The 24,181-nt window shown below is 39.5% G+C and overlaps 1 protein-coding gene across 1 annotated transcript; it reads left to right on the top strand.

Annotated features, from left to right (window-relative positions):
- Positions 1–1,053: 1,053 nt before the first annotated feature.
- On the top strand, positions 1,054–23,717 carry PPP2CA (protein phosphatase 2 catalytic subunit alpha). Its single transcript, XM_025432414.3, has 7 exons — positions 1,054–1,416; positions 15,603–15,812; positions 19,483–19,656; positions 20,192–20,281; positions 20,811–20,972; positions 22,021–22,139; positions 22,960–23,717. Exons 1-7 carry the CDS (start codon positions 1,315–1,317, stop codon positions 23,030–23,032), a joined length of 930 nt encoding a protein of 309 aa, XP_025288199.1. The 5' UTR covers positions 1,054–1,314; the 3' UTR covers positions 23,033–23,717.
- Positions 23,718–24,181: the final 464 nt, after the last annotated feature.

Genomic DNA, 24,181 nt, shown 5'->3' with positions numbered 1-24,181 from the left:
GTTTGGATGACCCCTCTTTATCCCAAGCATGGGATCCGGCACATAAACAGGGCTTTACCGGGCCAAATATTTCTGTGAACGCAGGGACAAGGGCATGTGAAAACATTTCGCCAACTCCAGATTTCTAGCCAGACTGAGGTCCGATCCTAAGGAACCTGAACTTTCCTTAAAGCGCGGGTTGTAGCCGCTTCTAACACCCTCGGGTCGCGCCTCTCTCCGGAGTAGGCCAGAAGCAGCAGGGGTTGGGCGGGGGGTGGTAGGAGGTGTCCTCCTCCTCCCCGGGAGGGCGCACACCTGGGGCGGACGGCGACGGCGGGCGAGGCTGCGTGGGGCGTGTGGAAGCCAGGCTCAGGAAAGCCCCAGCCTCGGCCGCAGGCATCGCGCACTGCCCGACAGCCGAGGCCCGAGGACAGGTGTGTGCGGAGGGAGGCAGGTGCACCGCGCGGCCCTCCCAGGGCAGACACACCCTCCTCCGCCCACGAGTGACCTAATTACGAGGGGCCTGCCGCGCCCACAGGCGGAGGTGGCCACTCCAAACAGGTCACCCCTCGGCGCCGGCCCCTGCCTCCCCAAAGACCTGAGAGTCCCACACGATTCCAGCGCACCACGGGGTCCCAAGTCTAGTTTCCGTGGCCGGGGTGCAAACGCGGGGGGAAGCGCACGCGCACAGCCGTCTCACCGTAGGGAACGCGTCTCGGGCGGCGAGGTCCTGCCCCACCCGCCAGCCCCCGGCCCGCCCCCGGCCCGCCCCCGCCGCGGAGGACGTCGCGCTCGGGAACTAGCCCGGCTGCGGGCTGGAGGCCCCGCGGCGGCCCGGAGGCCCCGCGGCGGCCCTCCTCGCCCGGGTCTCCCCTTCCCCCTCGGCCCCTCCCGCGGGGCGACCACGCCCTAAGAGCGAAGGCGCCTCAGTAACCGGCCGTCACGTTGCGCCTGCGCCTTGGCCCCGCTTCCCGCCCCCCGCCCCCCGCCCCGGCGGCGCCCGCGGCCGACCCGGTTGGCTCTGCAGTTGCGCAGCTCCTGTCCCGGCCCTTCTACCCCGCCGCCTCCTGACGCCGGGCGTGATGTCACCACGCCGGCGGCCGCCATTACAGAGAGCGGAGCTCCGGGGCTAGATCGAGCGGAGGAGGGCAGCGGCCGGCGGCCGGGCACCGCAGGGAGAGTCCGCGGGTTCGCGCCAGCGCCGGGCAGCCGCCAGCAGCCGCCAGCAGCCACACAGGTACCCCGGGAACCGGCGGCGGCGTGTGCGTGTGGCCCGTGTGCGGGCGGCGGCGCCGGAGTAGCGCGGAGCGGCAGCCGGTTCGGGCGGGTGGCATCATGGACGAGAAGGTGTTCACCAAGGAGCTGGACCAGTGGATCGAGCAGCTGAACGAGTGCAAGCAGCTGTCCGAGTCCCAGGTCAAGAGCCTCTGCGAGAAGGTGAGCTTCTCCCCGCCTGCGGCAGCGGCGGCGGGCCGGGCCCGCCGGGAAGGAGGCGGCGACGGGGACGGTGCAACATGGCGGAGGCGGCCGGCCCGGGCCCCCCGAGCCTCCCAGACCGGCGGCCGGCGCGGCCCGGCAGCGGCTCCCGGGCGACCCGGCGCCCCCTGCCTCCAGCGCGGGGATTGGTTGTCGCCGCCACCGCCGCCTAAAATGGCGCCGTTCCCCCGACTCCGGGGCTTCCGAGCCTCCCGGCTTTGGTGCGGGGCAGGGTGGCCGGCGGGGCGGAGACCCTGCAAGTCGGGGTCGGGGACGGTTTCGAGATGCCTGTGAGAGGACCTGGGTCCTACGGCCTGGGCCGCGGGGCCGCGGGGCCGCGACTCTTCCGTGAGCCGCGTGCCAGGCTTTTGGCTTGTTCTCGGGCCTAATTCTTTGGTCCAGAGGGATCCCCCAAAGGCCAGCTCGCAGGCCTGATCCCAAGACCTGTTTAAAGGTCACTCGGCTTCAGTTCTGTCCTGGGTGGTCTGTGTGAAACTCACGGACTGAGCAGTCCTTCCCAGAGGCTTGACTTTAAAGTGGGGTTACAGGGATTTAAAAATCTGTCCCTAATCTAATTTCTACGAAAGTCATGGTGGGAGATGCAGGAAGGAGTACAACTTATATTTCATAGTTGGAAGAAATGGAGAATTTGGTGAGTCATACTACATAAGGAGCTTTGGGATTGGAAATCAAGTGTCAGTTGAATCTATGATTTATATGCTGACTCAAATTGGGTACTGTGAAATCCTTCTGTAAGCTGGACGTACTTGGCATTTTGCCTTGTGTTTTTAAAAACGAACAACGTAAACTCGGAGCCGCAAATTTTGTATACTGGCTCTTTGTTGGAAAAGTTACTTCTTTGTATTTTTGAGGCTTTCAGTAGCGATAGTAACTGTTGATTGAGCTTTTACTCTGTCCCAGTCATTGTGCTTTTTAGTGTTTAAATATCTTACAGATGTTGAAAATAGAATGCTATAGTTCTTTTGAGAAGTCCATTTTAAATGGCCCAATTTCGTTTTGTTTTTTACCTAGGGGTTGAGAAACAGGTAGCCTATTTGGCTATTGACTGTGTTGTGTTTTTGAAGCCTTAGGAGTCAGTTTTCTAATACATGGAATATGCTTATCTCCACTATAGGTAGTTTAACTTCTCTTGTCAAAATTAACTTGGCAGTATTTCATTTTAGTTCAGAATTTCGGATTGCTGTATTTGCATTTTGTGTTAGTGAAGAGTTATTAGAGAGCAATTATACTGACTCGTTTGCGGTTTGATGGGAAAATTAGGTTCATGAGTTTGATGTATATGCTCCTAAAGCAAGCTTTTTTGGAAACTGTGCTGTGAATAATTGCAATTTAAATGAGTCAAATTCAGATTTATTTATCCTTAGCCTGAGCAAGTCTCCTGCTAGTTGATTAGGTGGCACATTTTCTGTTGGAGCTGAATTTTAATGTTAGCAATGTATTGAGTCTTTTTTGTTCCTTCTTTACTCATCAGATGAGGATGGTGTTTGTGTTAAGGGTTTAGAAAGGGGCTTTTAAAACTTTTAGTGTGTATTGTCAAGTCTCAATTTCTAGGTGCTCTAAGTAATGGTTTTAATGACTTTTAAGGATCAGTACTTTATATATAGACTTTGAGTCAGCATCTGGCTAGATGACTAGTCATTTGTGTAGGAAACATTGGAAAAGAAGGTAATGATATAATTGGAAGACCACTGGACTTCAAGTTATACCTGAACACTAGTCCTCTTTCTGTTTCAGAGTAATTGTGACTGACCTTGGGACAACCACTTAGTCCACATTTTCCTATTTAAAGAGTTAAAACATGTTTTAGGGTCCCTTCTAATGTGAGATTATATATAAAATCAATTTAAATTAGTGTGTTGTGTTTAAATATTGAGCACCTACTGATTTTCCACAATTCCTTACTTTTATGAGTGAGATGAAAAGCAATAAAGTATAATCCTGTTTGTCTCAGGAGCATGAATCTAGTTGGAAGTTAAGTATACATGAACCAGGGAAATAGAGGATTTGTGTTGGAGACTGTAGGAGATAATTTTGGGTGCTTAGGGTTGGGTGTGTGAAACTTGATGAATCTGGTAAATGTCATTGCTTTCCCTGTCTTTGTAAAACTAAGATATAGTGAGATTAAACACTCTGTACTCAGGGTGAGATTAAACACTCTCTACTTGGTGGCTCAGTGGTTGAATGTCTGCCTTTGCGCAAGTTATGATCCCGGGGTCCTGGGATCGAGTTCCGCATCGGGCTCCCCACTGGGAGCCTGCTTCTCCCTCTGCCTCTTTTTTTTGTGTCTCTCGTGAATAAATAATCTTTTTTTTAAAAACCCAACAATTTATGCTTATCCATTGTGTCCAGATTTCTGTTCTTAGGGCCAAAAAAGTGGAAATAATATTTGAAATTAGGTTCCCAAGAAATGGATCCTTTGAGGGGGAATATTATGCAGTCTTCATTCTCTTTTTAACTTTGTAAGTATTTGAACTTTTGGAACTATGTTAACTTTGCAAACTAAATTTTAAGGCAGCTTCTCTTTTCACTTTTAATTGAGTAGCCAATAGCAGCACATCTAGTGAAAGCTACATATTTTGAGAATCTTGAGGGAACCATTTTTCATTAGTAGAATAGTTTTTTCTTTTGACGAAAAGTTACTTGTTGGAGATAGGTACTTGGTGTAGTAGTTGATTGTTTAATTATAAGAAGGAAGAATAATACAAAAGCCTTCCCTTTTATCTCCCTGAAGATGACTGCTGTGAATGAAATATTTAAATGGTACAGATAGAAGTATACCATGGGAGGTCATGGTTATTAAAAAATTCAGAGACCATTATTATGGTCTCCCATCAGCAATTAATTAACAGTGGTAGGTGTTCAAAATGCAGAGAATCCAGTTGTGTCTTTATAGACAAAGGTGAATTTGGTTTTTATACAGTTGACTAGTTGAACTTTTTTTCCCCTTAAGGTAGGATTAAAGTTTATATCAAAGTCAAGATGAGGGGATCCCTGGATGGCTCAGCAGTTTGGAGCCTGCCTTTGGCCCAGGGCGCAATCCTGAAGTCCCGGGATCGAGTCCCACGTCGGGCTCCCTGCATGCAGCCTGCTTCTCCCTCTGCCTGTCTCTGCCTGCCTCTCTCTCTCTCTCTCTCTCTCTGTACATCATAAATAAATAAATAAATAAATAAATAAATAAATAAATAAATCTTAAAAAAAAAAAAGCCAAGATGATACTTGGTATACTTTGTCATTTTGAGGATCCTAATTTTAGTTGATTGTTGAACATTTATTTTGTGGTGAGTGAATGCAGTTTTGTCTTAGGCACAGTTCTATAGTCAGTAACATTACTATATTTGTATAACTGGACTGGTATGTTTCCATTTACAGATTGGAAGAAGTAAATAGTATCAACTACAGTAAACAGTCTTTTATTATGTGACTTCACCAGTGGTTTAATTTAGGTATGATTTTTGGCTTTGTCCTTTCAGGTCTTACCAAACTTGTGGAGAATGTTGTTTGATAGCCAGTTTTGTTTTGTTTTGTTTTGTTTTGTTTTTTTCTCCAAAGGAGTTCTTTACCTACATATGCTCTTTTCCATGACTTTACAAACACTATAAATAAAATGCAGTCATTAAGGCCTCACATTTGTTACATAAGTATGGGAAAAAGCAAACCCTCCTTCTAACTGGATGAGCCGCAAAATATATGACCAAGGTTAAATTTCTATATGAAGTGAGTAATTTTTGTGAGTTGGTATTTGTGCTTAATTTAAAAGGTTGTTTTGGGGTACCTTGGTGCAGTTGGTGAAGCATTGGACTCTTGGTTTTGGCTTAGGTCTTGATCTCGGAGTTGTGAGATCAGTCCCCACATCCAGCTCCTTGCTCAGCCTGGAGTCTCCTTGAAATTCTCTCCCCCTCTCTGGCCCTCCTACTCATGCACAGACGTGTTCTCTCTCTCTCTTTTTGGATAGATAAATCTTTTAAAAAGATAAAAAAGGTTCCTTGGTTAATTTTTATTAGAGTCATCTGAATATTGAAAACAAATGGAAGTGTTGATGCAGAATGATGTTTGCATCATATTTTCACATACACAGTTCTCCTAACAAGTTTATGAGATAATTGTTATCCTCAGTTACAGATGGAAACCAGAGGCTCAGAAAGGTAAAGTGACTTGACTTTAGGGGCTAAAGTGAGATTGCCCAGGCTTACAGATTCTAAGCCCAGTGTTCTAGTCTTGCTTCACAGCCTCCCCTTTATTTTCTTAGGTAGTGTTAATAATGAAAAATAGAGGTGAATTGGGGTCAAACTGAATTGTACAGTCAATAGCTCTGTAAAATAAATAAAGCATTATTTTTATTTTGAATGCTTGAAAGCTTCCTATTCATGTCACACACACTGTTTGTCTCATTTTGTCCTGGAGGAGGAAACAGTAATTATTCTTCAATTTTGAATGTGGTTGGCTGCATTTGCCCCTCAAATAACATTAGTGAGAAGAAAATGCCAGTTAATTTTCTGTGTATCCTCAGTGCAAATCATGATCTAGAAACTGAACTTTAAAACATTCCAGGAAAGTATATCTAACATTTATATTCTTCAATACAGCTTGTAAAATGCCTTATTATCATAGCTTCTACAGTCCGACCTACATGTGCCTGTGTGTGTTTCATGAACTCCCAGTCATGAAGTAGTAATGCAGTTGGTTTGGAGTTGACTTAAGGAGGAAGTATTGATAAGGTGAACAGCCCTACTATTTGGAAACACAGGTTCCCCCAATTCTTTTGTTTTCTCTGTCAATGTCAAGAGTTGTATCTGCAAATATTGGCAGATACAACTCATGGCTGTAGAAACCATAATGGACACTGGAGGGGAGTGTATGGGTAACATTTGTGTCACCTGTCCACCCTCACTTTTATGGCAGGAGGTATTGCCTATTGTGTTGTAAGTTGTTTGTGGAGTATTCTTTGTTTAGGTTGGAGGAGGTGAGCTAGGAAAACCAGGAGACATTAGGTTTGCATTGAAGTAATAACAGGGGTCTTTTTTTGAAGGTGCTCAGAAGAAAGGAAAAGTTAGGTGTGGCAGAGAAACACTCCTCTTTTTTTACTTTTTTGACCCATCATTTTTGTTTTCTTTATTAATTTCTCTTTGCCATCTTTGTCTGAAAAAGCCTTCCAATTGCAGTTTGCTACACAAGTGAGATAGAAATTGGACTAGAACTATGAAGGGGAAAGAATTTGGGTTTTTTTGTTGTTTAGATAACTTTTACAGCTTCTGGTGCAGAGGTGGTAGAAGAAGCTGAAGTAAAGAGAGATCTGGCTGGGGGATGGGTTCTGAAAAAATTGTAAAGAGCAATCTGGGATTAACTGCTTAATTTCTTAACAATACAAAGTTACTGTTGCCTACTTTTATATTGGTAGCGTGGTTTAGAATGGATGAACAAGGCAATGACAGAGATGTGTGTATATGAATCTGGATATTTTCTAAACTGTACATGACCAGTTGGCCAGTCACTCTGGCACTCCATGTCCTCACCCTCATTTTAATCATTTAGTCACTGTTACAGATGGGAGTGTGACTGATGTCGAGGGGACTGAAAGAGGATTGAGAACCTTTCTCTAGAGTGCTCCTGGAGACTGCATCATTTACCTAGCTAGACTTACATACAAAGTGTAGTTCACAGAGACTGCAGGGTCTGTGATGCTATTAATTATGTGACAGTGTATGTTTAGTTTTGGAATTCATTCGGTCAAAATTTATTAAGCTCCTATTTATGTGCATTATCCATTTTTGCTGTTTAGCTTTGTCAAGATAGCATTATCTTAGGGATTTGTTAGTTTTTTGCTCTAATGGTAAGGTTTCACATTAAGAGATTTAACTTGTAGTAAACTCTATAGATAAGAAAGGTTTTTAGATTTTTGTGCTAGTGGTGATCAAGTGCATTTTATTTCTCTGCCATGCATTGTTTGTAAACTGGCAGTTGTGCCCACTACCTGTTTCTTTTGGGTGGCTGTGACTTAGTGAAAAGGCTTAAAAATGCTTTAGTAAAATTTTAGTGATAGAAGGAACCTTAAAGACCATCTAGGCCAAGTCATCTGGTATAGATGAGGGAGGAAACAGACACCTAGAGCGAATATTATTTGTGATGAATTGTTGTCATAAGAATTTTTAAACAATGGCATATATATATATATATATATATATATATATATATATATATATACACATACAACATTTCTCTTTTGAGTAGATTATATATATTTTTCCCCTTTGCAGGAATGATTGGGAATGTTTTAATTCCTGCACATGTTTATTTGACAGAAAGAGGTGGAAAAACATCAACTGATGTTTTTTCTTTTAATACGGTTTTAGAAGGACGCCTGGGTGGCTCAGTGGTTCAGTGCCTCCCTTCAGCCTGGGGTGTGATCTTGGAGTCCTGGGATCGAGTCCCACATCGGGCTTTCTGCATGGAGCCTGCTTCTCCCTCTGCCTGTGTCTCTGCCTCTCTCTGTGTCTCTCATGAATAAATAAATAAAATCTTTATTAAAAATACAATTTTAGAATTATTCCTTATTCCTGAATGTTTTTCTTTTGGTAAGATCCTAAGCCTTAAAACCAAATAGTAACTACCAGTTCCTAGAACATTACAAGGAAGATTATAGTACTTTTATAGTATAATCACACAAATATTATACATTCAGTATAATCATATAGAAGACCAAAATGTTTCATAAAACGTTAGAGGCATCTGTTCGGTGTAATTAATGAAAGACAAGTAATAGGAAGAAAGGTTTGATAGTTGAAGATGATTAACACAAGATTTATTTGCTTCCGAGGCTAGTCCTACATACACCAAATTAAAAATTTAGCGGTATACACTAGTCTGTCATGAACCTTAATTTTTTTGTACAATTATGAAAACCTACTTTCTTTTTATCTTTCATAAAACAGTATGAAGCAAAATGAAAATCTGTTGTGGTTTTGAAAAAAAATTATTGTTGCTTGCAAATTTGCCCCCGCTTTTAAAGATTTATTTATTTATTTGAGAGCAGAACGGGAAGGGGTTGGGGGGAGGTAATCTCAAGCCAACTCCCAGCTGAACCTGATGATGGGCTCCATCCCGCGACCCATGAGATCACAACCTGAGCCGAACAGAAGAGTTGGATGCCCTGTTCTTTTTTTAAAAAGTTTTCAAATGTTTATATTCTGAAACAAAAGTAAAATTCAAAAATTATTTGTTGCATTTTTTTCAGGTTTGCTTGTCTTATGTCTTTTTGGCTGTATTAGTAGAAGATATACTCAATTGTGATTAAATTGTGAAATGTTTTATTTATGTGAAGTAGAGTTCCATTGAACATTTTAATTAATCAGATTTTTAATAGAAAAATATCTAAGAGCATCATCTAGCTATCGCTAGATACTCAAAAAATTTGTGCGGATAATCTGTGTAAGAGGAGAAATAACTGATAGTAAATAAACATAGAGTAAAAAAGTTTGAACTCCAAAATAAAAAGCACCAGGTAAATCAGAAGGTAACATTTTGTATTTGAAATAGATTAGAATGAGTGTATTCTTCCATTTATTATTACATATAAGTTGGAAATAATTGAGCTTTATAAACTACGTATGTAACCAGAAAATGTTCATATATTTTACTCTGTAAATTGAAAATCTCCGGAAAGGAAATAAGTCAAATAAACAATAGATGTGTAAGTATGGGAGGATAGTATACATCACTTTATTTTTTATTTTTATTTTTATTTTTTTAATATTTTGTTCATTCATGAGAGAGAGAAAAGCAGAGACACAGGCAGAGGGAGAAGCAGGCTCCATGCAGGGAGCCCAATGTGGGACTTGATCCCGGGACTCCAGGATCATGCCCTGGGCCAAAGGCAGGCGCTCAACCGCTGAGCCACCCAGGGAACCCCTATACATCAGTTTAAAATGATTGCTATAATGCTATAGGACATTGGATTCGTGAATATGAACTTTAAATATTTTATTTCTTTGGGAGAGAGAGAGAGAGAACGTGCTCATGCGTTGCGTGAGTAGAGAGAGAAAGGGAGAGGGCAATGCAGACTTCCCACTGAGCAGGGAGCTAGATGCAGGCTCTATCCTAGGACTCTTGGATCATGACCTGAGTTGAAGGCAGCCGCTTAACTGTGCCACTCAGGGACCCCCTTAAATATTGAACTTTAGGAAACAAGTTGAGGCATTTACCAGTTTTAAGCATAAGATTTGTGTATGGGTAAAAGCTGGAAGGGAATACAAAGAAATGAGAATAGTTTTTGTTGATGTGGTGGGTTTAAGACTGCTATAACCCATCAACACTTTAATGTTCTTCAGCGTTCTTATACAACAAATTTTTACATAATTGTAATCATTTGCATTTTAGCATGTTTGCTTGGTTTAATAATAAAAATGCATTAATATGTTGTATGACTTTATTTAATATAAAAATGCATAAGTATCCTCTGTCTTTTTCTGTGGTACATGTTAAGGAGAAATTATACTGCTGTTGTGTGCTCTTAAGGAAATTAATTTATAAATGGTTTGTGAATCTGTTGTTGGTTCCCTATTTTCTCTTTTTCTTGTCTATCTTGACTTGGATGATTTTAGGAGTCTAGTTTAAATTTGCTTTTTTGTACATGTTATTATGGTGGTTAGGGATAGCCCATACCCAAGAAACCTGATGGTAAGTTGAAAATAAAAATTGTAAATTTCTGAATCTGAACTCAGATTAATTAATAATTAATTAATAATTAATAATAAATTAATGTTCTTAGAGGTTTCTTTTCTTCTAGTGACTCTCCAAATTGTTTGAATTTTAGGACAGTAGAAAATTTTAACTTTTCACAGTTAAGCTCTTATTACTGGACTAGCTTATTCTAGTTTCAGCCTTGTTCTCGGAAGTTTTGTATTAGATCTTTTTTCCTTGAATTCACTGATTTCAGTCTATGCCATTTGAATTTTAGTAGAGTTCCTACTGAAGAATCAATAAATAATAATCAGTATGGTGCTGATTACACTATTTTTAAAAACCTTGATCTTCTGTTTTGTTTTGTTTTTCCCCCAAATGTTTATTACTGAGACTTTTGAAGGCCTGAAAAAATGTTTTGGGGGAAGCAAAAAAGTTTGGGGTATGTGTCTTTTGCTTTTGCTTCTCTGTATAATTCAGGTGCAGAGGCTGAGGCTCTAAATTATAGGAGTCAATACCAGAAAGTGAAAAGGTAGTTATTAAAAGTATAAACATCTTGAATGTTAATTAAGTTGCTTTGAAAATCTGGTTTTGCCATTTACCTTGAATATTAAGCTAGGAAGTTGAAGTTGTATATCTATCTACCTTAGAAGCTGATGGTTGGTGAAGGCGGCCTGCATGTTCTAAAGGAGACTCATTAGATTGCTTTTTGGCCTTTTGGGTAAGATCAAATATTAAGGTGACTGACTCATTAGAGATCCCATTAGGTGGCCCATAGAGGAGGTTCTCTTATGTGCTTCTGAGACTTGAAAGGCCTTGTGATAGCATAGCTCCTCTGGCATTTCTTTTTCTGTGATTAGTTTTTCTTGACTGTAAAATAATCTTCAGTGAGGACATCTGCAACTGTTATTGCTTTGGTGTTTGGGATAGTGTATTTTGGTGTGTAGTAATGATTTGGGAGCTGAGATGAGACCCCACCGACCCTCCCCAAAACAAGTATACTTAAATTCTTTGTAAGCTTGAATTTTTGTTGTTAAGATACACTTTATAGTTGTCTTGATGGCATCTGGTGCATAATACTATTTTTCTCCAGGATTTAATTATAATTGTTCTGGTCTCAAATTTGGTAGGAAGAGAAGAAAGAACTTTGGCTTTCCCAGATGTAGAAGTTTAAGATGTTAATTTTATAAATACAGTGTCCTTTCCCTTTTGGAGGACAATTTTGTCATGTCAACATAAAAAGGAGCTGATAGATCTGCTAATAAGATATTTTCTTTCTGGGAGTGTCTGTATATGTATACCAGGTGTATACCAGGGAGCAAATACTAGGATATACATTGTAGTGTTTTTGCCTTCCCTGGTAATGGCCTCTCCCTGAATCATAATCCATCAGGGAATATTCTACTTCCATCATGAGAAATTAATCAGGTCTGTATATATTCATTATGGTCTCCCAAGATGGATTATTGGAGAGAAAAGCAGGCTGCCTAAATAATACTGTTCTTTGTTTAAAAGTGCAAAAGAAAATGATTATGTTTTTGTAGGCACGTAATATGTATGTAAAACTTGTAAACAGGGTTTCAAAAGAATGTACATCAATATACTCTCAGTGGTAACTTTCCCAAGGGATGTGGGATTGTGGAGGGTGGTCAAAGGTGACATTTGGTTTTATCTGCTGCTTAAAAAAAAAAAAAATTAAGGATGTGTCACTATAACTTGCATATTTTTTAAAAAATTAAAGATCGAATCACCTAGCTGGCTCAGTTGGTGGAACATCTGTCCAGATCTCAGGGTTGTGAGTTCAAACCCTATGCTGGGCTCCATACTGGGAGTGGAGCCTATTTTAAAAATAAGTAAGTAAAAGTAAAGATAGAGTGTTTATCATTGTGATATGTTGAAATTGAAATAAAAGGAACAAATAGCATTTAGGTTTGATTGTCCTTTTATGATTTGAATGGGAATTTTGAGTATATTGTAATAAGGACCTTAGGATACTTGGGAATGGCAACTTTTTATCATTCATATAGTATATCATTGTCCCTTTAAAACTTCTGAATAACTTGCAAATTTCTTTGAAGTGGGACCTATTATTTCATTTGTGACTATTTCCATTACTGTGTACCAGGTGCTCAAAAACACTGGACATGGTATTAATGCCAAATAGACTAGGGAATATCCCTAGTGAAATTCTGCATTTTAGTTACAATAAATCATGGGAGATTGGAATTACCCTAGCAAGATGGATTATTTCTTAAGAAAAATACCACTTTTTGAGACACGGTGAAATGTTTTTCTAAATTTAAAAATAGATCAAATTAATTATTAATTTTTGGATATCAGTGATTGGTCAGTGTCTTGAAATAGGCTCCCCAAATGTTGGGAGACTTGGAAATAATACTTCTTAGGGGCAGCTGGGTAGCTCAGTCAGTGGGGCATCTGCCTCAGGTTCCGGTTGTGATCTCGAAGTCCTAGAATGGAGTCCCACAGTGGGCTCAAATAAATAAATCCTTTTTCTTTTTTTTTTTAAAGAATGATTCATAAATTTCACTGCATTTGGGGAAGCATTGGTGTGGAGTGAGGAGGGAAGACTAAAAAAAATTTGGTGCTTGGATCCCACTCCTAAAGACTCTGGCTTCATTGAGAGAGGAGTAGCCTCAGTATCTGGGGTTTTCTTTTCTTTTCTTTTCTTTTCTTTTCTTTTCTTTTCTTTTCTTTTCTTTTCTTTTCTTTTCTTTTCTTTTCTTTTCTTCTCTTCTCTTCTCTTCTCTTCTCTTCTCTTCTCTTTTCTCTTTCTCTTTCTCTTTCTCTTTCTCTTTCTCTTTTCTTTTCTTTCTTTCTTTTCTTCTCTTCTCTTTTCTTTCTTTTCTTTTCTTTCTTTTCTTTCTTTCAAGTTCTCAAGTGATTTTTCATGTGTGGAGAAGTTTGTATACCACTGCCTTAAAACCAGTCCTGGTTACCCTTGGTTGTCGCTCAGAATGTAATCAGCAATGGCTCATTAGCAACAATTCATTATGGCAATTTCACCTCTATGTTCTAGTGTGTTGCCTTCCCCCCGATGCAACTTCCCACTGTACATTCTGGAACACCATTTCATAATGCTAGCTGCATATAGAAGAAAATGCTCAATAAATCCTGAGTGTATGAAATAAATACTTCTAATCCACTTTGAGAAAAATTTCTTTTTACCTTCTTGGTTTAACTGAAATCTGGTTCTTCCTGAGAAAGTCATGTACTTTCTCTAATAGCCTTCCCAGATAGTTGGATGCTGCCTTTCTCTAGGATAAAGTTACCTGTCTTTCGGGCTGCTTTTCTCTGTCTAGGTACCCAGACTCTTTTCCTTACTACTCTTAGCTGTTATTTCTTCATTCTCCGGAGACATTGGTACCAGTTTCCATGCCTGTACTTCTGATATTGTCCTGAGAGACATCCATGGCTTTCCCTGAAGATGATCTATCCAGTACCCCCAGTATAAATTCTTGATTTATTCAGCAAATAGATATTAAATGCCTTTTACATCTCAGACATTGTTCTAGCAAGGTTCTGTGTATGCAGTCGTGAATTAAAGGAATCTGGTGAACATTTTTTAGCTCTTAGTCTTGATAGTTGAGTGGAAAATTGATTAGAAGCAGGCAGAATGAGGGATCCCTGGGTGGCGCAGCGGTTTGGCGCCTGCCTTTGGCCCAGGGCGCAATCCTGGAGACCCGGGATTGAGTCCCGCGTCGGGCTCCCGGTGCATGGAGCCTGCTTCTCCCTCTGCCTCTCTCTCTCTCTCTCTCTCTCTCTCTCTGTGTGTGTGTGTGTGACTGTCATAAATAAATAAATTTAAAAAAAGAAAAAAAGAAGCAGGCAGAATGAAAGCAGGGAGTTCAGTATGGAAGCTAGCACAGTAATCCTGGTGAGGTAATGGTGGCTTGGACCAGGATAGTGGCAAGAAAGATAAAAACAGATTGATTTGTGTTTTGGAGGCAGACTGGGCAAGACCTTTTGGTGGATTGGTCCCTGAATACTAGTGGCCTTTAAGCGCTACTCTGATACCCACATGTGTAGCCCTACCTCGGAAATCCGAAATTCACTCCTCAAGTTTTCTACCAGTAGATCTTTATTCTAGTATTACTTTGATTAGACTTGTTCTTTGGTCCATGTTCATGCCCTACTCTTCCCTTGCATTTCCTACGTGGAGTGACCAACTGTCATGGTTTACCTGAGCACAACTGAGGCATTTCTTGGGATGCCAGACTTTAAGTACTAAAACCAGGATAGTTGGGTCACCCTGCACCTACCCCAGTCTACCCCCTTCTCTACTCTTACTGGTATGTATGCTTCAGCCTTTAACCTTTTCCTCTTCCTGAGAATTTATACACAAGATTGTACCTTGCCTGTGTTGGACCTCTCATTTCCTTTTCCCATCCCTTTCCTTGGACTTCAGTCAGGCAGATTTCCTAGCTGTCCCACCCAGTGTTTGTGATCCTGGAACACTGCTGCTTACTCTAGCATGTCTTAGCACTTGGCCTGATCATTTTATTTTCTGCCTCTCTGCTCCACTGTGTGCTTTAATGGGCTGTCTTGTTGTGTTACCTTATTAAATGAATCTCCACCGTTTACTTTGTCCCTTTCTTTTATCACTTAACATACATAGCCTGTACTTTGGTGATTGGTTACTTGTTTGTGGTCCCCTGTCCCAAGTGACCTGTCTTGTATACTGTGGTCCTCAAGTGGCTAGCACAAGGCCTGGCATCTAGTATCACTCAGATGATTGAGCAAATGAATGATGGTCTCCCAGTGAACTTTGGTTTTGGGGGTAAGGTAGATGATCTATAAACGTGTGTCGAATGACTGATGAGGTTTCAGTTGAGTGAAATAACGTTATGCTGCCCTTAAAAGTAATGTTTGAATTTGTGATTATGTGGGGGAATGCATATGCTGCCAAACAACTTTATAAAAAGCATGTATATCAAATAGTTACAGTTGTAAAACAAAGTTTGTATTTTTAGTATTAAGAGCTTAAAAGTCATGCAAAATTTTATAATGCCCCCCCCCCCCAAAAAAAAAAAACTAGTTAAGGGGGGAATTAGAAAGCTTTTCTTATAGCCTGGAGTGCCAGTATACTATAATTAGAACTTTAAGGTTAAGGAACTAGGTACCTGAATGTCTTGTTCCATTTTCATTAATCTTATACGGTTGCTAATAATAATCTGTTTAACATTTAATTAGATGGTACTTGATAGATGAGAGGAATGGAACTATGCATCTAGATACATGATTTTTCTAAGTATCAGGAGTGAGATACCTAACAGAATCTGGCCATATTTTGCCCTCTTACTTTAATGGAATTATCAGTGCCTACAGTTTTGTCTTACATTGTGTCTGCTCGTTAAGCTACATTAAGTTTAAGTGAACATCTTTGTTAATGTTTAATGCCAAATGTATTGGTTTATTTTATCTCCCTTCTGTAGGCTAAAGAAATCCTGACAAAAGAATCCAACGTGCAAGAGGTTCGATGTCCAGTCACCGTCTGTGGAGATGTACATGGGCAATTTCATGATCTCATGGAACTGTTTAGAATTGGTGGCAAATCACCAGACACAAACTACTTGTTTATGGGAGATTATGTTGACAGAGGATATTACTCAGTTGAAACAGTTACTCTGCTTGTAGCTCTTAAGGTAATTTCACTGTTACCTTTGGGACATTTTGCAGAGGGTGAGACAGTCTCGTTCCTTTTTTCCTGGTGATTTGTGATTTTCTCTGAATGTTAATTTTTAGAATAAAACTCCATATTTAAGGAATGCAGGTATTCATGTTTAAGATTTATAAATCATAGATCTATCTTCATTCTAGATAAAGGGATGGTACAGAATAAAAGTAAAAAAAATTATTCTCATTCAAGTTTTTAGGAGAATATTAGAAGGCTGGTCAAATAAAAATGTTACTTCAGTTAATCAAGGTGTGGGGAGATAATATTATTACTTTTCTTGAAATAAGTAATTTTTTTAAATAAAACATACTACTAATTATTAGAATGTTTACAGATTTTTGACACAGTGATCCTATAATTAGACTTCGCTGAAGACTTTTCTAGAAATACACTTTTAAAAAAATACACTTTTTTGAAATAAAACATACTAAATATCAGAATGTTTATACCTTTTGACACAGTAATCCTATAATTAGACTTTGCTGAAGAAGAAATTCAAGAGGAGAAGAGCTTTATTTGTGTGAAAACATTAATTGCAGCATTATCTTCAATACCAGAAAAAGAATAGATCTAAATATCCAACAGAAGTGAATATGTAAATTATGATTTCTCTCTATGTGGAATAGTTTGCAGCCATTAAAACTTGACGATCTAGAACAATAGGAATGATAATTAAAGGAAGTTGCTTTATACCAATTGTAGCTTTGGGAAATGTACAAATATCTGGAAATGAGACACAAAGTAGTGGTCACTAGTATTTAGAATGACAGGCTTCTCTGCCTTTCCCCGAAAAGAAAGTGTGATTTTACCTTTAGGGGAGATTTTATTAAAGAACGTTCACAATGGTAAAATGGCTTCCAGAAACCTCTAGTATTGCAAGAGTGGGAAGATGTGGTTTTGGCATGAGCTGAATTTTAGACAATATATAATGTGTGTGTTCATGAAGCCACTAGTCTGAATCATGTAACGTGCTACACAACTTGGAGGATACTAAGTTCTGTATCTGTAAAACAAAGCAGTTAGATTAAATGATGGAAAATTACTGCGGTGCCTCTAGATACAATGGAAACAGCCTTACAAGCTAATCTGTACTTAAAGCCTAAGATGAGTCCCAGTGCTCAGCAGAGGAATGAATATGCTGCCTTTAAGAATTTATATTTGAATGTTATGGGGCTGAATTGTGCCGCATACACCTCCCTCTATTCATACACTGCAGTCTTAACCGGTGGTACCTCAGAATGTGATGGTATTTGGTGCTAGGACCTTTAAGAGATAATTAAGGTAACATAGGTCATAAGGGTGAGCCCTAATTGAATATGACTGGTGTCCTTGTAAGAAGACATTAGGACAATATAACGGAGGGACGAGGATAAGAAATGTGAAGATGACCTTTTATTAGCCAAGTAGACAAGTCTTTAGAAGAAACTAACCCTGTTTACACTTTGATCTGGACTTGTTTCAGCTGCCCGTTTCCTCTACTTTGTTATAGCAGCCCTTACACAGAGGGTTTTAATACAGAGGGTTGGGGGAGGAAGTTAAGCAAGTAGTGCTAGGACAGAGGGCTATCTATATACAAAAAATGGACTTAGAATACCTCATACCATACAAATGGATCAAAATCAATCAGAGACCTAATGTAAGAGCTAAAGGTACAAAACTTCCAGAATGAAGCATAGGAGAAAATATTGTAACCTTGGATTAGGCAATGATTGATACTATATGAAAAGCACAGTCCATTAGAAAATTTGTTAAATTGGACTTCGTCAAAATTAAGATTTTTTTTTGTTCTTCAAGAAATATAACTAAGAAAAAGGTATTTGTGTTCATATAACAAAAACCTATTAGGATTCAGTAAGATTAAAAATGGATAAAATACTTACATAGATACTTCATCCAAGAAAATACATGAATAGTCAATAAGCACATGAAAAGGTTCCCCAAATCATTGATCATCAGGGGAATGCATATTAAAGTCACAATCAGGGATCCCTGGGTGGCGCAGCGGTTTGGCGCCTGCCTTTGGCCCAGGGCGCGATCCTGGAGACCCAGGATCGAATCCCACATTGGGCTCCCGGTGCATGGAGCCTGCCTCTCCCTCTGCCTATGTCTCTGCCTCTCTCTCTCTCTCTCTCTCTCTCTATCATAAATTAAAAAATTAAAAAAAAAAAATAAAGTCACAATCACACCCATTAGAATGCTGTTGTCCATAAGGCTGATAATAGCAAGTGTTAGTTTATGAAGAGATTAGAACCTTCATATACCAACCATTTTGAAAATGGTTTGGCAATTTCCCTAAAAGTTAAACATACTTTTTTTTTTTTTTTTTTTAAGATTTTATTTATTTATTCATGAGAGATACAGAGAGAGAAAGAGGCTGAGACACAGGCAGAGGGAGAAGCAGGCTCCATTCAGGGAGCCCAATGTAGGACTCGATCCCGGGTCTCCAGGATCATGTCCTGGGCCAAAGGCACCGCCGAACTGCTGAGCCACCCAGGCTGCCTAAAGTTAAACATATATACACCCATAGACTCATCAGTTATATTGGACTAGGAATATACCCAAGAAAAATGAAAGTGTATTTTATGTTTGTATGTATTTTATAAAAACTTATAGGCAAGATGATCATATTCATAACTCTCAAAAAGTAAACCATCCAGAAGTTCATCCTAATAGTGAATAAAGAAACAAAATGGGGCAGCCCAGATGGCTCAGTGGTTTAGCTCCACCTTTAGCCCAGGGCCTGATCCTGGAGACCCGGGATCGAGTCCCATGTCGGGCTCCCTGCATGGAGCCTGCTTCTCCCTCTGCCTGTGTCTCTACCTGCCCCCGCCCCCCCGTCTGTCTCTCATGAATAAATAAATAAAATCTTAAAAAAGGGGGGGTATACTCTGGAATACTCTGCAGCAATAAAAAAGATCTGCTGATGCATACACAAGTGAGCCTCAAAAATACTATAAGTAAATGAAGCCAGACACATAAAAAAAACTATATATTGTATTACTCATTTATATGAAATTTCTATAAAAAGCAGATCTCAAAAGACAAATCAGTGGTTGCTGGGAGTAGGAGTTGGGATAGCAAATGGGGGATATTTTTGTACTGATGGAAAGGTTCTAAAATAATCATGATAGTTACTACAGGACTATGCATTTTACCAAAAGTCATCTAAGTATAGAAAAAATTTCATGGAATTTTACAGCTGATAATTATGCTTAGTGTAAAGTTGGTAGTAGGGCAGCTCCAGTGGCTTAGTGGTTTAGAGCCGCCTTTGGCCCAGGGCATGATCCTAGAGACCCAGGATCGACTCCCACGTCAGGCTCCCTGCATGGAGCCTGCTTCTCCCTCTGCCTGTGTCTCTGCCTCTCTGTCTCTTTCTCTGTCTCTAATAAGTAAATCTTTAAAAAAAAAAATAAAGTTGATAGTAGTAGGAGTTTGATTGTAGTTGAGATGGGGTTCACCAAAACTCCGTGGACAGATGTCATTAGGTGTAGGGTCTCATTTCAGTGTAATATGGAGGCATGGAAGGTTTTCTTCACCAAAATTAGAACTCTGAATTTTCCTGTAGAAAGTTTGCCGAATTGTCATTTGGTTTTTGAAGGAGCCAGGTATTCATATTGTTTTCTATTTTGTTGTTTCAGGTTCGTTACCGTGAACGCATCACCATTCTTCGAGGAAATCATGAGAGCAGACAGATCACACAAGTATATGGTTTCTATGATGAGTGTTTAAGGAAATATGGAAATGCAAATGTTTGGAAATACTTTACAGATCTTTTTGACTATCTTCCTCTCACTGCCTTGGTTGATGGGCAGGTATGTAGGTCTTCCTAAAACTTATATTGCTGATTGTTTTCATGAATCTGTTTTCTTAACGTTTAGATGCCACTTTTCCACCCACACATCCCTTTTAGACTTTTGACGTCTGTCCTTTGTATCAGGCACTGAACTGTATGTTGGTACCACAGGGATGGAAGATGTAGCCCATCCATCCTCTGAGGTTGTTTTTGGACAAGTCTTGGAGATATGATTAACTATTTAATGGTTCATGTAGAGGAGTGTACAGAAGAAATCGCAAGAAAATTCTATGAGAAGGAAGATAGTCTATGGTGAGGGTAAGGTCACAGAAATTCTTTCTGGGTGCAGCAGTAATCATTTATCAGGAAGAAGGGGGGCTGTATTCAGTAGTGTAGAGTAGGCTGGAAGAAAGCTCTTGCAGAGACAAGCATGGTTCTGGCAGAACACAGAAACCCTAGTCTCACTAAATGATGTGGGCTGCTGCCTGTAGCTTAGTCCAGAATGTTTAAAGTTTATTTTATGTGAGGTTAACATTATAAACTACTCTTTTCAGATATTCTGTCTACATGGTGGCCTCTCACCATCCATAGATACACTGGATCACATCAGAGCACTTGATCGCCTACAAGAAGTTCCTCATGAGGTATTGCCTTTTTTTTTTTTAAATAAGTTACTCTGTTTGGTAGTAAAATCATTTCAGAAAAGTTTTTAGAGGGGAGAAAGTTTATTGTAACTTTCATAGGTGTGTTCTCTCTTCTAATGCTTAGAAATGACCCTGTGTGGGTGGTATCAACACTCTTCTCGGCAACCTCATCCTTTAGAGGCTAATATTAAGAAACCTTTCAAGATCATAACACCTTTGAGACTGGGCTTAGAATCTAGGCTGTTGTCTTCAGAGCCTCTACCTTAATTACTCCTCTATACTGTCTGATTTGAAATTTGCATACTATAGGGCCTATTGCTCTTGGGGCACATTGATGTGGGGTATGTCTCTTAAAGACATTTGGAAATAGTTTATTTGACACAGATATTTGACTTTTAAAACAAAACCTTAAAAACAAAACAAAACCTTAGACTGTGTTCAGCAAATACCCCTCAAAGTGTGACTTCATTAAGGTCATGAATTACTCAAATCATTTTTGTAAGAAGTCAATTTATAACTTACTTTTTAGGGTCCAATGTGTGACTTGCTGTGGTCAGATCCAGATGATCGTGGTGGTTGGGGTATATCTCCTAGAGGAGCTGGTTATACCTTTGGGCAAGACATTTCTGAAACATTTAATCATGCCAATGGCCTCACATTGGTGTCCAGAGCTCACCAGCTGGTGATGGAGGTATGTTCTCTGAAACCTGATTTACCTTTTAACTAAATGCAATGAAGGAAGATACTAAGGAAGGGATTGGAGGTGGGAGGACTAATTAATGAGGATACCCTATGTATCCCTTCCAATGAATTTGCCATGGTAGCTTGAGCCTTTACAGAAGATGAGTTGACATGTTTTCAGAGAATTCTTCATGACTGAATAGTGCTTGGGATTTAAGCCTGGGAAAGTAAGGTACAGGGAACAGGGGAGAAGGGAATGTAACATTTTTAATCTCGATTTTGTTTCTTTAATGTATTTAAAATGTATATATAGAGGAGAGATTGAGATGAAATACCAGATATTTTGGTAGTCCTTTTGGATGGTAGGATTACAGATAATTTAAGAAACTAAAAGGGAAATGGGACATTGATTAGCATACTTAGAAAATGAAGTTCCTATTAGATTAATACTCTTAACAACTGTGATTATTATGAAACATATGGCTTTGCTAAAGATAGGGAAAGATATTTGTGTACAATGCTTAAAAAGTAACTTGAGTATTCAGATGGACTTAACAAAATGAGGCCAGAGATCCTAGAGGCCTCTTTTCTTTGTACCTGGGCAGTGACTGACTGGGGGACCTTCCCCTTTGCCTTAGAGAATTAAGACAATTTTGGTCTAGAGGAATATGTTATATGCCTCTATAAGGAGTGGCCATATACTCATTCATGAATCATGTTTGGGACCATTGCAGTGGGAAGCTGATGAGATGCTGCTGTCCACAGAAGGCAGCCAGATGAAGAAGAAGCAGTTAATTCTTCAGTGATTAGTGCTGTGTTTTAGTGTCTTTTCTATTTCTAGTAAATTAGCTTTGTAATTTGGGAAAAATTAATTCATATATACACATTTTTCAGTTATACACAAGAGTACAGAAAATTATTAATATGTCCAGAAACAAAGCATTAATAGTTTTTAAGCCTTTTGGGAGGGAAGGGGAGATCTTTTTTTCTCTCGAGTCACATTTAGTTGTGTAAATAAGGAAATAAATAAGTTTTTAACACCTTTCTTTTCCTTATAGGGATATAACTGGTGCCACGACCGGAATGTAGTAACGATTTTCAGTGCTCCAAACTATTGTTATCGTTGTGGTAATCAAGCTGCAATCATGGAACTTGATGATACTCTAAAATACTCTTTGTAAGTATTTACACCTTAGTAGTTGGCTGCCATTACAGTTGAGTCAAACTGTATCGTTTGAATGGGAGTTAGTGTAAGAGTTAAAGGGCTCATGCTAAATCCAGATTCCAATTTGATTTTTATGTTTCCTTTTGTTTGCTTTTAAGATTTTATTTATTTCATTTGAGAGAGAGAAGGTGTGAAGAGAGGCAGAGAGAGAGAGGAAAAGAACCTCAAGCGTCTCTACACTGAGCAGGGAGCCAACATGGGGCTGAGTCTCATGACTCTGAGATACCCTGAGCTGAAACCAAGAGTCAGATGCTTAACCTACTGAGCCACCTCTCTGTTTCCTTTTGAACGGACTTAGGATATATTGAAACACTAACAGAAACTTGTCCTATATAGACCCCAATGTAATTTATTAGGATTCCAATTTTTTTTTTTTTTTTTTTTTTTTTTGGATTCTAACTTTTAAACACATGTTTTTATTATCGGGTTAATAAAATATATCCTAAGGTTGAGATTACAAATACAGTACATTAGGCTTTTTAAATTATATTTATTTAGTAGAACTCTTCTTTCAAATAATCTTAGGAATCCTGATGTATAAAAAGTCTCTCTGCCTTGGCTCTTTGAGAAGGCATGCAGCTATTACACTCTTAATAAATGCATGATTTTAAATAAATAAATGCACGATTAGGCTACAATTAGGGTTCTGTTCCATTGAAGGCAAACTGAAATTGTATAGGAAAAAAATTATAAAGTTTGAAAGAATAGTGTCTTGATTTTGTCAGTAAATTGATACATGGAGTATAAACAACAAACATGTTTTGTTTTTCAGCTTGCAGTTTGACCCAGCACCTCGCAGAGGCGAGCCACATGTTACTCGTCGTACCCCAGACTACTTCCTGTAATGAAATTTTAAACTTGTACAGTATTGCCATGAACCATATATTGACCTAATGGAAATGGGAAGAGCAACAGTAACTCCAAAATGTCAGAGAATAGTTAACATTCAAAAAACTTGTTTTCACATGGACCAAAAGATGTGCCATATAAAAATACAAAGCCTCTTGTCATCAACAGCCGTGACCACTTTAGAATGAACCAGTTCATTGCATGCTGAAGCGACATTGTTGGTCAAGAAACCAGTTTCTGGCATAGCGCTATTTGTAGTTACTTTTGCTTTCTCTGAGAGACTGCAGATAATAAGATGTAAACATTAACACCTCGTGAATACAATTTAACTTCCATTTAGCTATAGCTTTACTCAGCATGACTGTAGATAAGGATAGCAGCAAACAATCATTGGAGCTTAATGAACATTTTTAAAAATAAGTACCAAGGCCTCCCCTCTCTACTTGTGAGTTTTGAAATCGTTTTGTTTATTTTCAGGGATACCGTTTAATTTAATTGTATGATTTGTCTGCACTCAGTTTATTTCCCTTCTCAAATCTCAGCCTCATGTTCTTTGTTATTGTCAGAACCTGGTGAGTTGTTTTGAACAGAACTGTTTTTCCCCCTCCTATAAGACGATGTTACTGCACAAGAGCACTGCAGTGTTTTTCATAATAAACTTGTGAACTAAGAACTGAGAAAGTCAAATTTTAATTGTATCAATGGGCAAGACTGGTGCTGTTTATTTAAAAGTTACATCAATTGATAAATTTTAGAATTTGTAGAATTCTAGGTAAAGAAAAAATAAAAATCAAGGTCACTATATAATCTCTCTGGTAACTCCTTGACATTCTTCAGAAGATTTTCAAGACTCATTTGTAATCCAGATAGTACAATTTGTCAGATAGCCAGCGTGCTCTTCGTGGGTTCTTCCTGCATATTACTTTGTCTGCAAGAAAGGAAATCTGTGCAGCTTCAGTAAGACTGGACTGTAAATCCATAGAACTTGAGATTTAAGTGTTTTGGGTTTTGTTTTAATAAAACATCATGTTTTCAGATAGAGCTTGACAAACTAATGTGTCTACTTTTCAGTCAGTGCAGTTTTCTGGTTATAAATATATTGCTATGTATGTTAGATGGACTCTTCATAAAAAACCAATGGACAG

Source organism: Canis lupus, chromosome 11 (assembly GCF_003254725.2).
Source record: "Canis lupus dingo isolate Sandy chromosome 11, ASM325472v2, whole genome shotgun sequence".
In the NCBI taxonomy this organism is placed as follows: Eukaryota; Metazoa; Chordata; class Mammalia; order Carnivora; family Canidae; genus Canis; species Canis lupus.
The sequence above is the reverse complement of the archived record's forward strand: the minus strand, read 5'-3'. Positions and strand labels throughout refer to the sequence as shown.

Excerpts from the sequence above, each read along its gene's own strand:
- PPP2CA (XM_025432414.3), top strand. The coding sequence starts at position 1,315 with ATGGACGAGAAGGTGTTCACCAAGGAGCTGGACCAGTGGATCGAGCAG. Across the intron at positions 19,657-20,191 it reads CTGCCTTGGTTGATGGGCAG|ATATTCTGTCTACATGGTGG; the intron begins GTATGTAGGTCT and ends TACTCTTTTCAG. Across the intron at positions 20,973-22,020 it reads CTCACCAGCTGGTGATGGAG|GGATATAACTGGTGCCACGA; the intron begins GTATGTTCTCTG and ends TTTTCCTTATAG.